General features: G+C 40.7%; 1 protein-coding gene across 6 annotated transcripts in view; it reads left to right on the top strand.

Annotated features, from left to right (window-relative positions):
• The window catches only part of CTNNA2 (catenin alpha 2), a 957,367-nt gene that overhangs the window by 829,448 nt on the left and 107,075 nt on the right, over positions 1-20,844 (top strand). For 5 of the 6 annotated variants that reach the window (XM_035001192.1, XM_035001190.1, XM_035001187.1 and 2 more), the window contains 3 exons: positions 10,552-10,644; positions 11,229-11,385; positions 18,384-18,584. In XM_035001192.1, coding sequence (XP_034857083.1) covers positions 10,552-10,644; positions 11,229-11,385; positions 18,384-18,584 — 451 coding nt within the window. The remainder of the gene's footprint in view (positions 1-10,551; positions 10,645-11,228; positions 11,386-18,383; positions 18,585-20,844) is intronic. The other variant, XM_035001191.1, reaches the window with a different exon arrangement.

The following is a 20,844-nucleotide window of genomic DNA, read 5'->3' as shown; positions in this document are numbered from 1 at the left end:
GGAGAGATTTGTAAAAGCATTGGTTATCAATGAAATCAGGAGGCTTTGGCTGGCTGTGTTCTTACAGGAAAGAGCTCTAATAGCTACAGGTAATGATAGAAGTGAGGGAGAGGGTGCCCACTGGTATGATGATGCTAGATAGCCAGGCAAAAGCACTCATATGTATTAAGCAAAGGAGAACTTGAAGCAGGATTGAGAATATGAAGGCAGGTCAAGCGAGCAGAACTGTGCTGAGAATGGACACACATGACCGGGGATTGGAGAGTATTAATGTTGCTACACATGGATGGTTTTATTGGCAATGTTTCATGAGCCTGCGATGCAGCAGACCCTGACAGCTCCCTCTCCACCTTGTCACTGAGGGACCCGGACTACCACCACCTCTGGATGTGCGAATGGGTGGGCTTGCCCTTAGGGGAAGCCCTAGAGAAGGGGAGCTGTGCTCTGTATTCACACAAGCTTGGATTCAGACTAAGGGGAGAACTGAAATTTGATGAGAGAACTGGGGGAAGAATGAAATGAGAGATCTGAAATGAAAAAAGAAAGAGCTGACAATCAAGTACAGATGAGATGGAGCAAGGAGATCTGAGGGACCAAGCCTGGAAAGATTCTGAGAGGTAATAAAGAGAAAAAAGAATATATAGGTGCCTGAGGGCTGGGAAGGTGGCTGTTAAGGGATGGAGCTTGTTTGAAGGTCATTTCAGTTTCTTCCCTTGTGTGGCCTAGGATCAGAGTCGAGTTACCTCCTGTACCCCCTTGCTCTGGTCCACTTAGAGCCCTCCAAACTGTAATAAGACAGGGTCCCAGGATTTTTCCTCAGAACAATGCCCATTGCAGTGACAGGCACATGCTTCTGCCAAAGAGCCACTGGGGGACCAGCATCTTCTGTTAGCTATACTCCAGGTTTTTGTCTTGAGCTCCCTGTGCAGACTGCTAAAGTTCAGGGGGAGACAGAGTTTCAGGGGGGTTAGGTGGAGTAGAGAGTAGTGAAAGATAAAGTGTATATCCAAGGAGGATGTGAGTACAAATGGAAGGCTGCAAAAATTGACCATGTTGGCTTATCCAAAGAAGCCCAGAAGGTAGAGAGTGATCCTCCTATTTCAGGAAGGGGTGGTTGATGGGGCTATACTGTGAGATAAGCCCAGGGCATTATTGACTCCTATTTGCTTCTCTTGACTGCTCACCGGCAAACCTCTTGTGTAAATGGTTGGGGCAGTGGAGAATATCCTTAAGGTCCTTCCAGGTGTCCCACCACTGCCCCCCTCTCAGCCCTCCTGTCCCCCCACCCCTTGCCCCAATCTTCTTTTTTTTTTTTTCTTTTAGAACTTACTGTTAGTAGATCTGGGAGGGGCACATATTTTTGTAGGCTAAGAATGTGAGTCCCTCTCTAATCTACTTGATTTTGTTAAATGCACTTGTGTCATAAATATAATACCTTTCCCAGAAGATGCATTGGCATATTTGACAGTTCTGACAAAAATGACTGGTTGATTCTACCCAATTTTTCATCTAAGCCAGGAGTTTGCGATCTTCTTCTATAAAGGGCTAGATAGGAAATATTCGTAGCCTATGGGTATGTGAACCCTGTTGTAGCTACTCAAGTCCTCCCTAATAGAGCAAAAGCAGTCACAGGCAACATGCAAGTGAATGGGCAAAAATGTGCTCCAATACTACTTTATCTGTCAAAACAGGTGGCCAGAGAAAGGAAAGACAGAAGAAATTTTAGATAAAGATGACAGAGCTTAAAGAAAGCTCCCTGTCCTTACATATTTCTCCAATAGTTTGCATGGGGGGCCTGAAGTTTCTGCAATGTACATTTTTCCTTAAAATTCTTAAGGACTTGAACATCTTAATTGGGTTAAGGTGTTATAGTGGGAGGAATGTATTAGAGAATGTTACATCTTCTCTAGGAGAAGAAAATAACTACCTTTGTGGATAGTTACTTTGATTAATCAATTAGCATCCTTTTTCTGGGTAAACTGTGATAAGAGGGAGTAGGATTCATTAGAGGTAAGTGCAGGTGGGGCAGAAGGTAGGAAAACATCCAGGATAGGGAGCCTGCCTTGGAACCACAAGATCTTGTATAGGGAGCTGTAGGGGCCATAAGGATGAATAAAACACAACCATTCTCAAGAAGGTTGAAATTTAACCAAAGATGCATGATATCTATATTCCTGTATATCTAATTGCGCAGGTATGTATTTATCCATCGATCCGCACACATCACAAATAATAAATAAAACAAATAGCATGCAGGGGAGCCTGGGTGGCTCAGTCATTAAGCGTCTGCCTTCGGCTCAGGTCATGATCCCAGGGTCCTGGGATCGAGCCCTGCATTGGTCTCCCTGCTCCGCGGGAAGCCTGCTTCTCCCTCTCCCACTCCCCCTGCTTGTGTTCCCTCTCTCGCTGTGTCTCCCTCTGTCAAATAAATAGAATTAAAACAAAACAAAACAATAGCATGTGGTAAATAGTCACTAGTGCTATAGGCAGTAAGCCTGAAGAGCTTTAGAAGAGAGATCTATTCCTATTGGCCAATGTGAATGAGAGATCTTCAGGGACATGTGGACTGTGAATTAAACCTTGGCCAGTTACTAAGAATTTAACTGATGGAGGCACCTTCACCAACCCCCCCCCAAAAAAAAACCCAGAGGCATAAAGTAGAGGAAATAGGGACTTCTCTCTTATCAAGATGGAATTCTGTACAAAGGGGACTGAAGTCATAGAGTCAGTATCGGTTTGGATAGTTAGATTCCCTCTGAACTCTGGGTATGGCCTTGATTCCACACGTCCACCTGTCATCTTGAAATGGATGACCAAGCTATACAGAGTAGATGCACTCATTTATTCATCTGGATCTTTTGTTCAAGTTCTTTGACTTCTGCTAAAAGCAAAGCGCTGGATGGTTCCAGCCTTCTCCACTGCCAGAGACAGATCCGGGCCCTCTGGTACACAGAGGGGCATTCATCTCACATAGATTAAGGTCAACATGTTCTGTTCACATGAAATCAGAGAAAATTACATTTATTACATGGGACTCTGAGAAACTAAATACAAGTGGACCATAATAACTCCTTTCCACAAGGAAAGGTTGGTGAAAACAGAATCCCAGGAGGCCTTCAGTAATTAAAATGGCATTATATTCGCTGTATGATTTTAGATAATATATTCTCAGTCTCTCCTATCCTTTTCACAGAACTGATGAACAGGCATCAAGAAAGCATTAGGTGATATTTTATTGCATTATTTTAAGCCACAGAGGTTTTTATATATGAAGGCTATAGATTTATGCTGATGATTCAGCTATGAAGCAAGCACATCAATTTGTTCATGAATGTGAACTGGTGATTACCTCCATTAAAGTCAACAGGGCAGACTGATCACTTTAATTTGGGTAGAGACATGCAAACAGCATTTGCTAGTGGTATATCTACCTAAGAACACAAGCAAAAGAGCTGTTCTGCATCCCCGAGGAGCCCTAGGAGTGCAGATTTGTGTTCTTATAGGTTGTAAGTATAGGCCACGGTATGAAGCGTAGTGGGATCAGGAAGAAATTGCTGCCCAGTATCGGGTGGCAGGATTTTGTATAAATTTCATTAAGTATTAACTTCTCAATGCTGACTGGATGATGAACTGCCAAAAGGATGGCACAGAGAACGTACACTTGCTCCCAATTTCAGATCCTAGAACTCAGGGCCCTCCTAGGTACGACTAGGTTATGACAAGTTGAATGGTGCTCTGCTTTATACAGAGTGGAGGGAACCTGTGGGATTTAGTAAATTAAAAATTGGAATTAAGTATCTGTGGTCCCAGCTATGTGCTAGGTGTAGTGAAGGCTTCTGTCCTGCAAGAATTCACGGTCTTACTGGGGAAACGTGGAGTGACTTTTTAAGCAGTGCCGATTTACGTTTGTACTGTGTAACTGGTTTAGAGAAGGAAGGCTGGAGAGGCGTTCAGATGATGTGGTTATGGCCAAGAAGGCAAGGAAAAACAGTTTCAGAGTCTGGGACTTGATGTTAGTGACACTGGAGAATTAGCAATTCATTTGTTGCTAGTAGGGGGGCTTTCGGCAAGCACTGTGGCCATACGTAGGACGTGCTGTAACGGTTTCCCTGACCCAGAAAGTCTACTTCTGACAGGGGCAAAAACTGGATGTCTAAAGATGTCTGCTACTTTGTTCTTGATAATAGCAAACACTGGAAACTCCTTTAAATGTATGATAACAGAGAATTGACTTAACCAAATAATGAAGCACAAATGTATGATAACAGAGAATTGACTTAACCAAATAATGAAGCACAAATACTCAGGGGTCTTATTCAATCATTAAAAAAATAATTACAAGTATATACAGAATCTGGAAAATATCTGTGATATAATAGATAAGCAGTGAAAAAGATGCAAACTGAGATTGCAACTTTATAAAAACTATACATAATTGAAGGATAAATGATATGAATGATTATATAGATAGTAGACCTCCCTTTATTCTCTATCACTGCTTCTATTTGACTTCCTTTGTAGTAATATTCACAACGTGAACTTTAAAAATGCATTTGCATGTTTAATTCTACCGAAATACAAGCTTCTCTAGGAAATATGAATCATATTTAACTTGTTCACCTCTGTATCTTCAATGTATGGTACATATTGGGCACTCAATATATGAAGGGCTGAATACATCAGTGATTAGATATTGTTATTAAAAATATTTCTTTTATAGTGCCCTTTCAATAAAATGCACAATATGAGAATAACATTTAACAACTCCTTACTGGGTGCTAGGTTAAGTACTCTGGTCATGTTTCATTTCAACCTTATCACCACTTTGTTGTTATTTTATAGTTCTATTTTATAGTTGAGGAAATTGAGGCTTTATGGAGGCAAAGTACCCTGCTCTGCTAGAGAGAATAAGAGTCACGATGTAAACCTCAGGCTACTGAACTCCATAGCCCAAGATCCTGACCATTTTATGATTTTGAAAATTAAAATATATAGAATAAATGAAGAGTTTCAGATGCTTTAGAGAAGTCATTTAAAACAAGAGCATAAAAGTATTTCTCGCTTCCTCCTGTCCCCCTCCCCCCCCCCCACCTAGCGTCTTCTTACTTCCCCCAGCTGCCAGCCTCTACTGAACCATCCTTCCCTGATCAAACGATCCCTGTTGGCTGTGTCTTACAGCCTTCAGAACCTCAGTTACTAGCAGTCAGGTTGATAAACTCCTCTCAGTCTGACGCAGCTGCATTTTAAGAGGATTCTATAATATCTCCACGTGAGAGACATGGCTACAAACACGTTCTGGGACATCCAGACCTTTCGGGCTCTTCTCAAATCAAGTTGTGAAGGTGGCCATGAAGTCCACTCAGACGTCCATTTCCGTGGAAGTCCATCATCATCTTAAGGTTGAATCCCTCTGTCTTAACGTCAACTCCTTCTGTCTTGCCTCTCAGAGATTTCAGGGAGGTGTGTATCATTTTGTCTCTTACTGAATTAAAAAATCCCATCTGTAATATAGGAGGCATGTTCTGTAGAAGCCTACAAATTCAACCCAAGAGAGGCATGTATATATTAATGCCATTTGTGTGCTGATCTTATCAGTGCAGACAACTGAGTAAATCTGCAGACGGAGACCGTAGCATCCTTCATTGCCCTGATTGTTATAGAGAACAACAGTTGGTGTGGAATTTGTGTCATCATCTCTTCTCTTTGTGGTTTTATACGGCTAGGTGACTGTGGTGACTAGACATTCCATAAATCCTCTTCTAATAGTAAATAAGTTCATTTTATTCTCAAATTTATGATGATGATGCAATATTAACACAAGAAGCAAGCGCTTTATTAACCTCCGAATTGTTATCCTGCTTTATTTCAATAATGTGCTCTTCTTAAAACACCACGATGATACCTGAAGCTGTAAAAATTAATGAAATGATAAAGTGCTTTGGGGGTTGAATGCACTGAATATGTGCTGGTGTTTGGAATTGAACAGAATTGCAAATATTAAAAAATCTAATTTGATTTCCAGGACCAGAAAAGAAGAAAATGTTCTCGTTTTTCTGATGCACCTCATATCACTTTGGAGTTAAATGCCTAAATACTTTATTAGCAGAGGTTTTCAATGTTTAATTAAAACTCAGCCTTTCAGGCATTTTGGCTTTTCTTGTGAGTGTTCAAACAGGTCTATGGCATTTTTGAGACGGAGCTACTTTCAGTAGTGATGTCCACACAAAACCAAATTTCACAGCCAGGTAAGGCTGTTCATCTGGAGCTTTGAACTGTGTGGGTTTTGTTTTGTTCTGTTGTTTGGTGGTTAAAAACATCTTGCATATTTTTTTTTAAGATTTTATTTATTTACTTGACAGAGAGAGACACAGCGAGAGAGGGAACACAAGCACGGGGAGTGGGAGAGGGAGAAGCAGGCTCCCCACGGAGCATGGAGCCCAATGTGGGGCTCAATCTAAGGACCCTGGGATCACGACCTGAGCCAAAGGCAGACGCTTAACCATCTGAGCCACCCAGGCGCCCCAGCATCCTGCATTTTAAATGATCGTGGTATATTTTTGTGAGGGCTCCAGGCATTTGTGATTTTGCCCATTTTAACTCTGCCATCATTGTCTCTGGAATATCTGCTTTTGGTCAACTGTGGCGATTATTGAAGGGTTAGGGAATGGATCCCAATTGTACAGATTCAGTTCAAGGAGCCGGTTACTTTCTTAATGGCATCTGTATCCGTTCTCCTTGCTGGCTCGTTGTCTTTCGAATCTTGCTGGTGCTCTTGTCCTTTGTTTCCCCTCTTTACAAAGTGTGCCTCCAGAACAGCCAAACATTATCATCTTTGAGCATTCTGACAATTGTGCTACTCAGACAGTCAGAAAAGAAGCATTGTAAGATGGATACCCTACCTCTCCTTGATGAGTTGGCTGATTCCCACCCAGGAGTACTGATTGTTCCTTTCTCTGGACTCCTAAAGCTCTTGGAGTCCACAGCATACAATTCAATGATGGCTGCTAAGCTTCCTCCTTTTCCTCAAGATAACTGGTTTTTGAGACACTGAGTGAGAGATAGAAGACTCGGCTCAGTCTTCCCAGCTTTTGCTTCCCCAAATCCATTGTTCTCAGAAGGTATAGAGGATTCCTTTCCTAAGTGATTGCTGGGAATTTAGTTTGGTTAGCTAAACCAAGGAGCAATGCCACTTCTACTCGTGTCGGAGTCTCTTTCAGAAATTCCCAATCAATCTAAATAGCCCAACATCTAATCGTTACTGATATGCTTTATTGTTTTCTAAGTTTCCAGGATGGCAGATGACTCTTGTTGCCTCAGCTAAGCTGTAAACAAATCAAGAACAAAGAAAGCAGAGGCCACAGGCAGCCCATGAATGTTACTTGCTTGGTTGATTCAAACAGGTTTCAAAGTTTTATTAAATTTAATCATATTGGTCAACATCTTTTGGGTTGCAGCCTAGTAACACTAATCAATTAATGATCTATTGTCCATTTTTTTTACTCACATGAATCTTTTTCAAATATCTCATGATTCTAGTCCACCGATTTCTACCTGCCCCCCACCTCCCAGTTTAGGAAGATCATCGTGCTAAATTGGTTAAAAAACAAGGTATATGAAAAAAACAAAAAACAAAAAACAAAAAAAACAAGGTATATGGGGGGAATATTGTGACTTGAAAAATAGGACATTTTATTTTATCTGAGTTTCTAGTATCCTACTATCAGAACTGTAGTTGAAGAACAGGTAAAATAGATCATCAAATACTTACTATGCGCAGTAGTCTTGGACTGGTGCTGGAATGTTAGCTGGCATTTCAAGCTACAGTAATGATTGGGAACTGCCTCAAAGACCAAAACTTAGCATTTGGTGCCAGAGTTGTAGAAATCTCAGTATATTAAAACCATGTTCAGAGTCACCATGCTGCAAAGGGTCCAGTGAGAAGCAGAAAGGCAAGCCTAAAGAAGATAGAAATTCGGATGGAGTCCATGGCCAATTTAAGATAAGTAAACCTGACTGCCTTTGGAGATATTGAAATCCTGAGCATCATGTTGGAAATATTTTCAGAGTGTTTCAGAATACAATACAAGGTAAATAAAAATCTGATTTTAAGTGGACTTAAACAGCAGGAGTACATTGCAGAGTGGAAGCTGCCAGACTTGAGGATTTATGGATCAGTAAATTAAAGAGAATAATTAAAGGACTATCAGGGGTTGCCAGCTCTTAATTTTTTCTAGGTGTTATTTGCACTCTTTCCCCCTAATTAGATTCTACTGGGCAATGAGGTTCCCATATTAGATCTAAGCCATAATAGGGTTTATTTAAACAAAGAATGAAGACACATTTCAAAAGATACGCAAAGAAAAGTTCATTATCACCATGCAGAAGTTACTGGTTGGCATCTTCTTCACTCAGGATCCGATCCCCTTTTTCTCAGCCCTCAGGCTCCCTTGTTGTCATATATAGAGCCACATGCCAAAGTCTTCAGCTTAAGTCCAGGGCTGTGCAAAAGTGTGACCTCAAGTCTCACACACCAAGCAAGGATGATAGAGAGCAACAAAACCATCTGAAATCCTCATTTCACAAAGTGGAAGGTTGTCCAACAGCAGAAATAGGAAGAATTTAATTGAAGATTAAAAGAATTATAAATTAAATACATATATCTTTCTGGAAAATTCACTCCATCCTGACTTTTGTTCATGCCACTGTAAACAGGGACACTGCATTCTGGACTCAGACAATGGACCAAAATATAGGAATCATTGTTGAGTGCCATGGTGTTGGCAAATATCTGCTGGAAGTTAATACAAACTTTGTTTAGCCAGATTGAAGGGGTAGTTCAGCTAGATCTTTGAGAGTATCTTTATGATCTATTCCACATAATATATGTAATAAAAAAGCTATTAAAAGCTCTTCTTTAATTCAATACACACATATTGAGCACCAATTCTATATCACATACTTAATGTGGCTCTTGGAATATAAAATGCACTCAAATACAAATATAACAAAGACTAATAAAATGTGGAGTGGAGACAAAAGAACAAAAAAATCGAGAACATGCATTATTCTTGCTCTGCCTCCAAGAAGCCTCATGCCTCTGGGCATTTAGTATCCTATAATGGGTACAGTAAGGCATATTTGTCTTTAAAAACAGACTTAATTTTCAACATTTTACTGAGTTTTTAAAATATCTGAAGAATCAGAGGTAAACTATAAAAGAAGCTGATAATGTTTGGAATTCCACCTGTGGTGTCTCCTAGTACATATTCTCACTGCAATAGACTTCAGGTGTTCTTCCTTAAAAGCTTCACAACGGGATTCTTAATACTAATGACTTATTGAAGTCATCTTTGAAAGTATTCCTAGTATCACCATCTACCCATCTCCTTTTGCTGATAAGAAAACGGTCCTCCAGATGTGAAGTGACTATATAACTAGTTAGTGGGTAAGCCTCCCTCCTGACCTCCAATTCCTTGCTCTCTGCACTGTCTGACTAAGCTTTCTTTTGCATTTGGAACTACACACATGTGTTGTGCATTTTAATCTCCCAGAGCATTAAGGCATGGTAGGGAGGCAGCCTGGTTTTGGAGAGCAGTGGTAGCAGGATACAAAAGGGCAGATGGCCACAAGGCTCAGGGGATTCTTGCTCTGCTAATCACTTTTTCTACTTGCCCTACTGCTCCTGGCCCTGATGTCCCTTCTCTGCTCTTGTGCCCTTTCTAATCCCCATCCTCTTGTCCTCTTGGCACTAGTCTGATGGGACTGATCAGTGTTTTGATGGTGGCTTTGTGTGCTGTTGATCTTGGCCAATCAATCTGACCAGCTCTCCCTCCTTGAAGAGGAGGAATGACACAAATTGAAATGCTCGACCAGGGAGCTTGAATTCAGTGAAGCTATTTTGGTTGGCATTTTATTTTTAAATATCAAAATTGAATGCCTTTATACTAGACTCACATATTCCAATTTGTTGTACACTCTCTCATTGCCTCCTGGATTAAGTCGGCCTTTTCTATGGGTTTCTCAGGACTGCCTGGACGCTGAAAGCCCTTGAGTGGGCTACTGGTGGACTAGCGTTTTCCTGACAGACTCCAGCAGGCAGATGAGGGTTCCTTTGGGTAGAACTCTCTCATTTTCAGCTTCCTGTGAGTCTCTTTTAAATCTAAAGTGCACTATAGTGTTTCCCTCATTGGTCAGCGTTTAGCGCTTGTGTGGCCAAAATCATAGTGTTCCACACTCCATGGGGAGGGTCAGAGGCGCAAGTGAGAGTGTAGGTCATGAGAGCAGTCCATAGGGGAAAATGGATCAAAGCAACCCAGTTAAAATGCATTATTGTGTGTGCTCGAAGCAATGATTTGCTCTTCACTCTGCTTTTCTGGCATACATGTCTAAGGTAACATAAGAACTAGTAATATTTGGTAAATCATTAAAAGGTGGCCTTACTTGTGGCAGGATTCCCCTGGATGCAGGACTCCAGAGAAGGTACCAGGTCATGCAACAGTGTACTTCCCCTTTGCCCCAACATGCCTTTCATTCCAATCCTCTTCCATCCAGGTTGCCAACTTAGCCTGTTCCATTTCCAACAATGAGGAAGGGGTAAAATTAGTCCGGATGGCAGCCACCCAGATTGACAGCCTGTGTCCCCAGGTAAGCCTCATTCACTTGTTTCAAAAGCCCATTGGTGGCCCAACACTCAGGGTCCTTGCCAGTCAGGCCCTCCTGTCTCTTCCTGACTTGCCTTGCCATGCCATCATTCTGGGGCTGTTTCGAGGTCTATCTTTCTCAAAAAGGAATTCTAACTGCCCCGGTCTTCAATTACTGTGGTAATTATTGTGTTTTCCACTCCTATTGACTTTGTTCTGTCTGTTTGGGGCTGTTATTTAAATGCTCCATATCTATTTACCTTGTCTCAACTAAATTCTAACCTTGTACATGTAGGATAGCAGTTAGCTTTCTACTACATCTGTGCTGAGTAAATACAACTTGTCCAGGAAACACTTTTTGAAACTTGAGGCTGATGACTATATCTTACAAAAAAAAAAAAAAAAGGCAAACAAAAACTAATGGTAGTTGATAATGTACTTCATCTTTCATGTTTTTGATTGTCTTTTGAACACTGAGAACCCACTTATCTGTAGAAGCTACAGGGTCCAGGGTTTTGATGTGGCCTTTGACCTTCTTGTTTCTTTTTTGAATAGTGTAGTATGTTTCTGGATATTTCTAACAAATAGGTCATCAATGCTGCTCTCACACTGGCTGCCCGACCACAGAGCAAAGTTGCCCAGGACAACATGGATGTCTTCAAAGACCAGTGGGAGAAGCAGGTCCGAGTGCTGACAGAAGCCGTGGATGACATCACCTCAGTGGATGACTTCCTTTCTGTCTCAGGTAATCACTAATAGGCCCCTTCCAAGGTAGCTGGAGGAGAAGAACAGGATTAGGAGCATCTTGCAAGGGTCATGGGTGTCTGTTTCAAGTGTTGTTCTTGGCCCTTTGAGCTTTCACTCATCTCAGCAAATGTGATTGGAACACCCTTTTTGGAAATTCTTTTGTGTGCACACTATTTCAAAACACTGAGCCAAAGCACTTGAGAGGAAAACACAACATTTCTGATAAAGAGATCAGCAACCTGAAAAGATTCTTTAAGGAGACATGGGTTCTATTTTAGTTCCTAGAGTTTTTAAAGCAGGTTGGCCTTGCATACCTCTGAATTACCCATCTTAAAAAAGGATATGGTATGTGAGATTGGTTAATCCTCATGGTTTATATTTAAAAATCAAAAAAGCAATCAGCTAGCCCAATTTGGCCATGTTTAAGGGGGTCATTTTTTCCCAATAAATGAAGTTACCCAGGTTTGCCTTAAGGCAGGTAGAAATACTAGTCACCGAATGTACCCATTAAGAGATAGTTGGGAGCCATGGAGGTTTTGAATGCTTATCTATGAGGATGTGTAAGGAAGTTAGAGAAAACAAGTAGAACCAGTCATCCCTTGAAATTGTAACTTTTTTCTTTGTAGAGGAAGCCAGACTGAAGGATGTTAGTATATTTGAATAACCATGTAGTCCCATTTGACCTTAATGGTACTCATCAATGCTGTTTTAAAATTGGGCTACCAGCCAGCAAATGGGCCTTTTTCCAAATACCTTTGTCCAAACACATTTGGCACATTTCACTTAGAAGAGTCTCTGTGGGAGGAATGTGAGAGGAGGTTGCTGGAAACATCAGCCTCCTTTGTGAGGCATTAAAATAATCAAGTGACCCTTGAAAATTCAGATTGACCAGATGTTGACTCTTCCCACAGGTAGACCTAGCCTTGACCAGGGCCTGCCTGTCCTTGGCCACCTGAGGCCTGAGATGGAAGGGGTGGCAGCTGGTGGGATCCAGGCAGAAGGAGCTTCTGACTGCAATAATTTAGAAGGAATTTCTTGGGGAGGTGCTCAGAGATTTTGTCTAGGTGCAGTCTTTGCTTTCCTGGAAGAAACAGACAATGGGTTCCTACTGGGGGCTTCTGTTTGAAGCTTGTCTGAGAGCAGCAGAGTCAAATCTGTAGGTCTGATGGATAACTGAAAACCCAACTTTGAAACCATGGAAAGCAAGAGAAGGCAGATGGGAAGAACGAGTAAACAAACACAAGTTCAGTGTCTCTAATTTACCTGACTCTCTGCTGTTTGCTTTAATTCTTACCAAAATTCTGTAAGATAGGTATTAGTATTCCATGTCTTCCTTAGAGTAGACTAAGTCACTGAGGGGGTAGGTAACTGGGCAGAGGTGGTATGAAAATCCAGGTAATCCTCTTTTTCAGAAGCTATGTAGTTCTCAGTAAGTCAAGATAGCAGGAAATTTCCTATGGCACATCCAGCTTACACTGGTTCTCTTCTCCCCACCTCTGGTATCCTCATTCCACTCTCTCATTCCTTTCAGAAACGTTTCTTGTTTTTCATTCCTAAGGTGGTATGTTTTGGTGACTTTTCAAAGCAGCTATTCATTTAAATACACCCGAATTTGAGGGCTAGCTGATAAAGAACTCAATACGTTGCCCTTTCTGGGATTGGCTTTGGCGATGGCCAAGTCCCAACCATGTAAAAGGTATCTGAAAAATGCATCTCTCGTGCAGTGCTTAGAAATTGTTGAGATAGGCATGTTGGGGAGATTTGGGTGGTGTGGAATAAATGAGTGGCCACCCCTTGTATCTAGTCAGTCTCTGCCAGGAGACTCTAGTGGCCCCCTGACAGGGCAGGGGCTCTCCCTCACCAGCCTCAGATCTCACAGCAATCCTCATAGCCCCTGGAAATTTGCTTCTGCATCCCCTTTTGCCTGCGAATGAGTAGAAAATATGCCTGGACTGCCTTTTTCAAAGATGAATCATTTCAGGCGCCTGGGTGGCTCAGTCGTTAAGCGTCTGCCTTCGGCTCAGGTCATGATCCTAGGGTCCTGGGATGGAGCCCCACATCAGGCTCCCTGCTCCGCGGGAAGCCTGCTTCTCCCTCTCCCACTCTCCCTGCTTGTGTTCCTGCTCTCGCTGTGTCTCTCTCTGTCAAATAAATAAATAAATAAATCTTTAAAAAAAAAAAAGACGAATCATTTCAGAATTTAAAAACTTCCCAACTTCTCCTTTTCTTTAAATACATGTACAAAATTTTCTGAAGGTAGGGAAAAGCAAGGTGAGGCGGTCTTATCTCAGACTGTTTCAATTCTGCAAAGCTTTTTCTTAATTTTCTTCCCCCAGCCCTGCCCCTTCGCCCCCTTTCTCCCTGCCATTCCTTTGTACATCTCATTATTACCAGCAACAAGGAAAGGCTTTGGCTTCCACTGATAACACTGTGCAGTCCAACCCCAGTGGTACAAATACCGTGGCATGCCATGACAGGAAAATGAACAGGCGTTCTCCGGGAGCCAGCCTTGGCAGGGCCTGCTGGAGCATGCCTTTGGAGTTGACAGTTGGAGGTGGCTGGTACCTTTCCACAGCCGGGCTTGACAAATAATGACACAGTCTACTCTGTCCTGCCGGTAGGCTATGGATATGGCCCAATTGTTGGGGAAACTACTTCTCCTCTCCTCTCCGGAGCTGAAGCCAAAACATTTGCATCAGTAAATTGCAAGTTTGGCCCAGGAGATCTTTTGGAATGGCATTAATGACATTTTATGTATCAGTTTCTTAAGGGAATATCTGTCCTGGCAGGAAACTCTATTTAAAAAAAAAACAAAAACAAAAAGCAAGCAAAGATCTTTGTTTTTAAAAGACTACAGTTTTGTTTTGTTCATGCTACCTGAATCTGTGTACCTGAGAGTTTAATTTGTCCATAAGAAATGCAACAAGTTTGAGGAGCAATGATGCTAGCTATTAACATTACAGGAGCAAAACCAATTTTCAGAAGTGGCCTGGGCTTGTAAAAAAGTGAAATGGCTGTGTTAGAACACTTACGTTTTTCCCACTGGGTAAAAACTATAATTTTTAATAGTGGTTTAAAATGAGTGTCTTGGCATTAACCATGTGACAGTTTAATTCTTGGGTTTGGCTCACATAATAGCAGGCATCTAAGATCTGAAGAAGAGATTAACTCCATCCCATAATGTCCAAGCGTTTTGTTGTTTGCCTGTTCTTATTTTTCTTTTGGCTCCAGGGTCTTGAGTTTGTGTGAGTTTTTAAAAGGAAACAGTGAACTTTGGTTTTGGATTTAGAATCTGTACCTTTGATGTTTATAATAAGTACTTTGGTCATCAGTGATTTTTTATAACAAAATTACATCTTTTCTGAAATAGTAAGGCTGCAAAAATTCAAGCAAGTTTATTGCAAAATATATTGCAGTCAAGTATTTTATGATATATTTAAAAACCACGCTTCCTATCCAAGTGTAACGTCCAAAGAACCTGAGCAGTTTTTCCCCGCCATGGAGCCCTCTCTGGAATACCCATGCTTTTTATTATTACTTTTTCTACTGTATTCTTTTCTAGTTGGGAGAGCATTCCTGTTTTGACTTCTTGAGTTCTTTCTCTTGAAAATACCTTAGGATAAAAATACATAATGGTTTCCTTTCAATAGACATGTTTAGTCAGTGCTTTTTCTTTGATTACCTGCTGTGTATAAGGCACTGTCAGGAATGCAAATATGAATGAAGGACGGAGTCCGCCTTCAAATAATTCACTGTATCTCTTGATAGATCCTAGACTGGTGTGCTTCCAGACTTGTGGGCCCTACACCTGAGGGTGGAGGGAGAAGGAGAGGAGGGGAGAAGTTATTACAAGGGGTCGGGACTCCATATATACACTGTGTAGGATCTTTTGATCAATTAACATGCCTATATGAACAGGTCCTATTCTTTCGCATATACATTGTCCATACTGAGCTTAAGAAAATGCAAATCTGGTGCACCTGGGTGGCTCAGTCAGTTAAGCGGCTGCCTTCAGCTCAGGTCGTGATCCCGGGGTCCTGGGATCGAGTCCCGTGTCGGGCTCCCTGCTCAGCGGGAAGCCTGCTTCTCCCTCTCCCACTCCCTCTGCTTGTGTTCTCTCTCTCACTGTGTCTCTCTCTGTCAAATAAATAAATAAAATCTTAAAAAAAAATGCAAATCTGTTTCAAAACATTCCAAATTCTAGCTTTTACATATATACCATCCGCCGATATAACTACTATCAGGAGGGAATTGTGATTCATTTTCCCATAAAAGGGGTACCCCTAAATGGAAAATGCTGGGAAATGTTGAGTAAACTATCTTAACATTTCAAAAAAAAAAAAAAAAGCTGATTAAGAAAAATTAGTCAATAAATTGTAAAATTTACACTTTATTCACACAGCATGATTAACTAAACTAACCACTGAACAAATTAGTTGATGATTTGACTAATTAAAAGCAATGCTTTTGATATCCTGGATTTCCAGCTTCTGCTAGCCTCCTTCAAATACGTATCATTTAGATCTATTAAAGCATATTTTTTTCTGGTGTCCTAATTAAATTAGTTGCACATTTCTAGTTTGGGAAATAGGTTTTAAAGAAAAAAATTATCATTTCATTTTAAGATATTAGGTTATGAGTGGGCTTCTTAGAATTATTTTTTTTTAAATCAACTCCAGAGAGATTATTAGGATCTAATATAATTAACACATTCCATCTCTGTTCTGCTTTCAGAATAGAGATGGAATCTAAAATTCAATCTATAAACTATGCATGGAAAAGCAGTAGTGTTGCTGTTCTTCTATTGTTTTAGTCAAAGAAAATAGAAGATGGATGCAGGGTTTTGACATGCAGCCCCTCCCAGTTGGTTACTTTTGGGGACAAGGGCACATTTGAATAGTCTGGCAAGATCCAGCAGGGTGGTAAGCTGGGCAGTAAGAGAGGCCTTTCAAAATCAAACTTTTGTATTTGAAACCCTGTACCAAGTTTGAGTAAACCTTTTTCTCAGCTGTCCTTTTAAGTGAGTTTGCATAACACAAACCAGGATCTCAGAAAGAGGTGGTTTTCAGAAGTTTCTTAACCAAACTGAAAACTCCTTTTTTTTTAAAAAAAAAATTTTATTTATTTGACAGAGAGAGACACAGTGAGAGAGGGAACACAAGCAGGGGGAGCAGGAGAGGGAGAAGCAGGCTTCCCACGGAGCAGGGAGCTCGATGTGGGGCTCGATCCCAGGACCCTGGGATCATGACCTGAGCCGAAGGCAGACGCTTAATGACTGAGCCATCCAGGCGCCCCCAAACTGAAAACTTCTTAAAGTCTGTATTTTCACATTTGTTTCTGTTTTACTCAGGAAAATGTCAGCATTCAGGAAGTACTTTTTGTGAGTTTAAATCTGAATATTAAAATTAAAATGCCTTTTTTTCTATTTTAATTTTGATTTGAAATTAAAGAACTAGAGAATGTAGAAATCAGAAATTCATAATGGTTTGAATGAGGAAATTCTATTGTATGAGGTCAAAACAGAGGTTCCATTATGAAAAGTAAGTTATACTTTGCAAGTTTCTGCCTAGGGGCCTAAAAGAACAGATATTCGTTCTGAGTGACTGGTTTAAATGAAAGCAGGAGAGATCTGTGGTGGAGACTGGTGGTGGCTCAGTACCTTTCCCTCTTTCCCTATTTAGGAATTTTTAATTCAGAGCTAGCCCGAGAAAATTCTCAAGGAGGTAATAATTTATTTTAATCCTTTATTAACTATTTATTGAATTTGGCAGTTATGATTTTTTAAAAGTTACCAGATTATTTAAGATTATTTCTCACTGTTCTCTTTATTTATAGTGTGTGTGTGTATTTTCAGCTTAAGTTCTTTTCTTTCCACAGAGCACTAAACTTTTTCAACATTCCTTAAAATTCTGTTTCTAAAGAGTGTTCAAGGGACATAATTACAGATCTCACTTTGGGCATAAGAAATACAAAATTGCATATGTGCAAAACCATAAGGGACCAAATTGCATGTATTCACTCTGCCACTAGAGAGTGAAACTCGCAACCTGCCTGCCTGGATTCTACTTTGGGCAATGAGGGAGAGTGATCACTGACCTTGACTCTAATCTGAGGGAGCCAACCACAAGACTGGATTATATTTTAACTGTGGAAAACACTGTCATCCCCTTCATCTGGTCTGTTTTCCTGTTGTATGTACCTTGTGCATGACATGACATTAAAAAAATGATTAGGTGGTATTGGTCATTTTAGAGTTTCCCTTAAATGTCTCCTTAATAAAAACATGATCAAACGAGCATGCACCCCGAGCTTGATTCTGGTCATGTTTGGAAATGTTTCTGCCTGATCAGGTTGGCTTCATGTTCACTGCCACAACCACTTTTTATTTTATTTTTTTAAGATTGATTTACTTATTTAAGAGAGAAAGAGTGAGAGTGTGGTTGTGTGTGTGTGGGGGGAGGGTAGGAACAGAGGGAGAGGGACAAGCAGACTCCCTGCTGAGCAGGGAGCCTGAAGCAGGGCTGGATCCCAGAACGATCACGACCTGAGCTGAAACCAAGAGTCAGATGCTTAACTGACTGAGCCACCCAGACACTCCTGCCACATTCACTCTTAAAATGCAATAAATCTCAAATATTAAAGGGATGCTCAAAGTATGGTGTTGAAAGTATGGTCCCCAAACCCACGGCATTAACATCACCTGGGAACCAGGTAGAGATGTAATTTCTTGGGCCCACCCCAGACCTACTGAGTCAGAAACTCTAGTAGGAGTGATACCTTGGCATTCTGTATGATGCTATGAGCCCTCTGGCTGGTGCTCAAGTTTGAGAACTGCTACTATAATTATAAAATACATTCTTTAAATGTTATTTCAGTATTGTATGTATTGAGATGTGCAAGGTGATGGCTCATGAAGTTGATGAATCTCTCTTAGGTTGCTTATTAAGTGTGTGAGTGGTATAAAATCATATAAATATGTATGTGTTTCCTCTGCAGAGAATCACATCTTGGAGGATGTGAACAAGTGTGTGATAGCCCTGCAAGAAGGGGACGTGGACACCCTGGACCGGACCGCAGGGGCCATCAGGGGCCGGGCAGCTCGAGTGATACACATCATTAATGCTGAGATGGAGAATTATGAAGCTGGTGTTTATACTGAGAAGGTTCTGGAAGCTACAAAATTGCTCTCTGAGACAGGTAAACATGGATATTAGATTCAACCAAAATGTCAATGCCATGATTAATTTCCATATTTGGATTAATCTTTTTCATTGTCTTTTATAGGCCTCTGTGCTTCTAAATTACACCTGATCATAACAGAGATACTCTTGATTTCTTGAGTTTGAATTTGAATAACTTTAGCAGAATAACAACTTTATTGCTTTGCATGTACATATTACTTTATAGTTTTCCCCTATAATCTCCCTTGATTCTCACAAGGGCCTTATGAAGTAGGCAGATTTTTATTATCTGCAACTATGCATGTGAAAGTGGAGGTTTAAATGACTCAAGAGACTGGAAAAAGGTCACAAGTGTAGAAAACAGTGGAGATGTGATGGGGACTTGGAATCTTGAACTAGAAACCATTTCTCCATCTATTTCTTGAGAAGATAGGACCTCGAGGAAGGAGAAAGCATAAAGGCTGTAGGTAGTATCTGGATATGAAATGCTCACAGAAAGGGGGTGGTTGCCTTGCTCCTCTAGGAAAGCCTTCCATGCCCTCTTCCAGAGCATGTGCTGTCCACTAGGGGATCACTGCTGTGCTAAGACTGGGTTACACATCGGAGCCTGTCATAGCTCTCTGGTGCATTGGGGTGGAGAAAAAAAAGGCTTACTTTCACTGAGTTAGCAGAACAGCCCATCCCTTTGAAAAGTTGTGTCGAAGACTGACCTGTTTTTAGTAGTTTTTACTCTTGACTAGTGTCACTGGGCTTCAGACCCTTTCTCATGTCCCTAATACTGTGTGTGTGTGTGTGTGTGTGTATTGGGTGGGAAACAGTGGTTAGAAAGTTCAGGGAAGGAAAGAACACAAAGGGATAGAAAAAGAGAATTTAAGTTTACTTTGGATGGGGTTGTGGATAGGAAATGAACTGAGTCCTATGTAGGCACACAAGGACCTCTCAAACTTCAATGTGGGCCTTTCCTGGTCTGTAGATGGACTGTGGAACCTATTAGGATTTAAAAAAACAAATGTGTTTCTAAAAGGTCACATAAAGCAGTGTTCCAAGTTCTACATGAAACAACATGTTAGTTGAAATAGGTTTCCTTCTACAGGGAAAAGGTTATTTACAAAGACTTCTGTAGATGTTTGTTAGTCTGAAATAGCAAGGAAAAACAGCAATAAACATGGACCTTGGTTGTTCTCTTTGAAATATAAGCAGAAAGGGAATAGGGTAACATCACATCATAAAGAGCACATCTAAGGATTGTTGCTCTTGAGAATCATCACAGACTTAGAATTAGAAATAATACCAGTAATGATAATAAGATATATCTACATTTTAATTAGTTGAAATTTAGCACTCTTTTCTTTCAAATAGGCTTGTCTTTTGCATTCAGTAAAGCAGCACAAAGCAAGTGCTACAGTTTCTTCCCTCACTTGGAAGAATTAGAAACCGGCATTTTACTCTCCAGTATAAGGACTTCTTTTTTTTTCTTAGAGGACCTCCTCACATTTCTGTGGCTCTCAGTTTCTGGCCCTTTAGCTGTAATCTGTTACAAAGTCTCAGCTTTACATGGGGTATTGACCACTCCCTTGGGTCTGACACTGGGGAAAGAGTAGCAGAGAAGGGTGGAAGGTATGAAGACAGGACTTTCAACGCATGCCTGCTCATGACTGGGTGGAATGCTCATTGTAATAGTTGAAAGACACAGAGCATATTGCCAATTTACATGTGACTTTGTGCACACCAAGAACCCAGGCATTGTTTAAGAGACATTCTGGAGTTGTTTTCTCATTGTATTTTGGGCTGCTTTAATGAACAGAAGGTACAGTGCCCATTAGGTCAAAATCTGCTTAAAGGCAAGGGCAACGTGCTTAGTTGGTTGAACTATTTTTACCTAATTTCACTCAAACTCTTGAAATGTAAATAATTTTCTGGTTGATTTTCTTTCTTTCTTTCTTAAACAACAAAATCAATGAAATATGAAACAGAGCAATCCATCCAGGATTGTTGTTGCTCATCAAGATTTTTCTCTTAGTTGTTCACTGTAGAGCTTTTAAAACTCTCATTTCAACCCTTCCTTGCAGTGATTGAATACTCTGGGGACTTAACTAAAGATACCTTTGAGATTCTGATGTTCACATACAGTTCTTAATTGAACAGGGAAGATGGACAAGGCTCTTTAAATTTTTCAAGAACTATTGATGATAACTAGGAAAATAATCAGGTAGAAGAGATTGAAATAGTTTCTACACAACTGTAATTGAACATACAGGAATACGTGTCAAGGAAAA

This window comes from Mirounga leonina, unplaced genomic scaffold (assembly GCF_011800145.1).
Source record: "Mirounga leonina isolate KUSES-001 unplaced genomic scaffold, KU_Mleo_1.0 Mir_125, whole genome shotgun sequence".
In the NCBI taxonomy this organism is placed as follows: Eukaryota; Metazoa; Chordata; class Mammalia; order Carnivora; family Phocidae; genus Mirounga; species Mirounga leonina.
The sequence above is the reverse complement of the archived record's forward strand: the minus strand, read 5'-3'. Positions and strand labels throughout refer to the sequence as shown.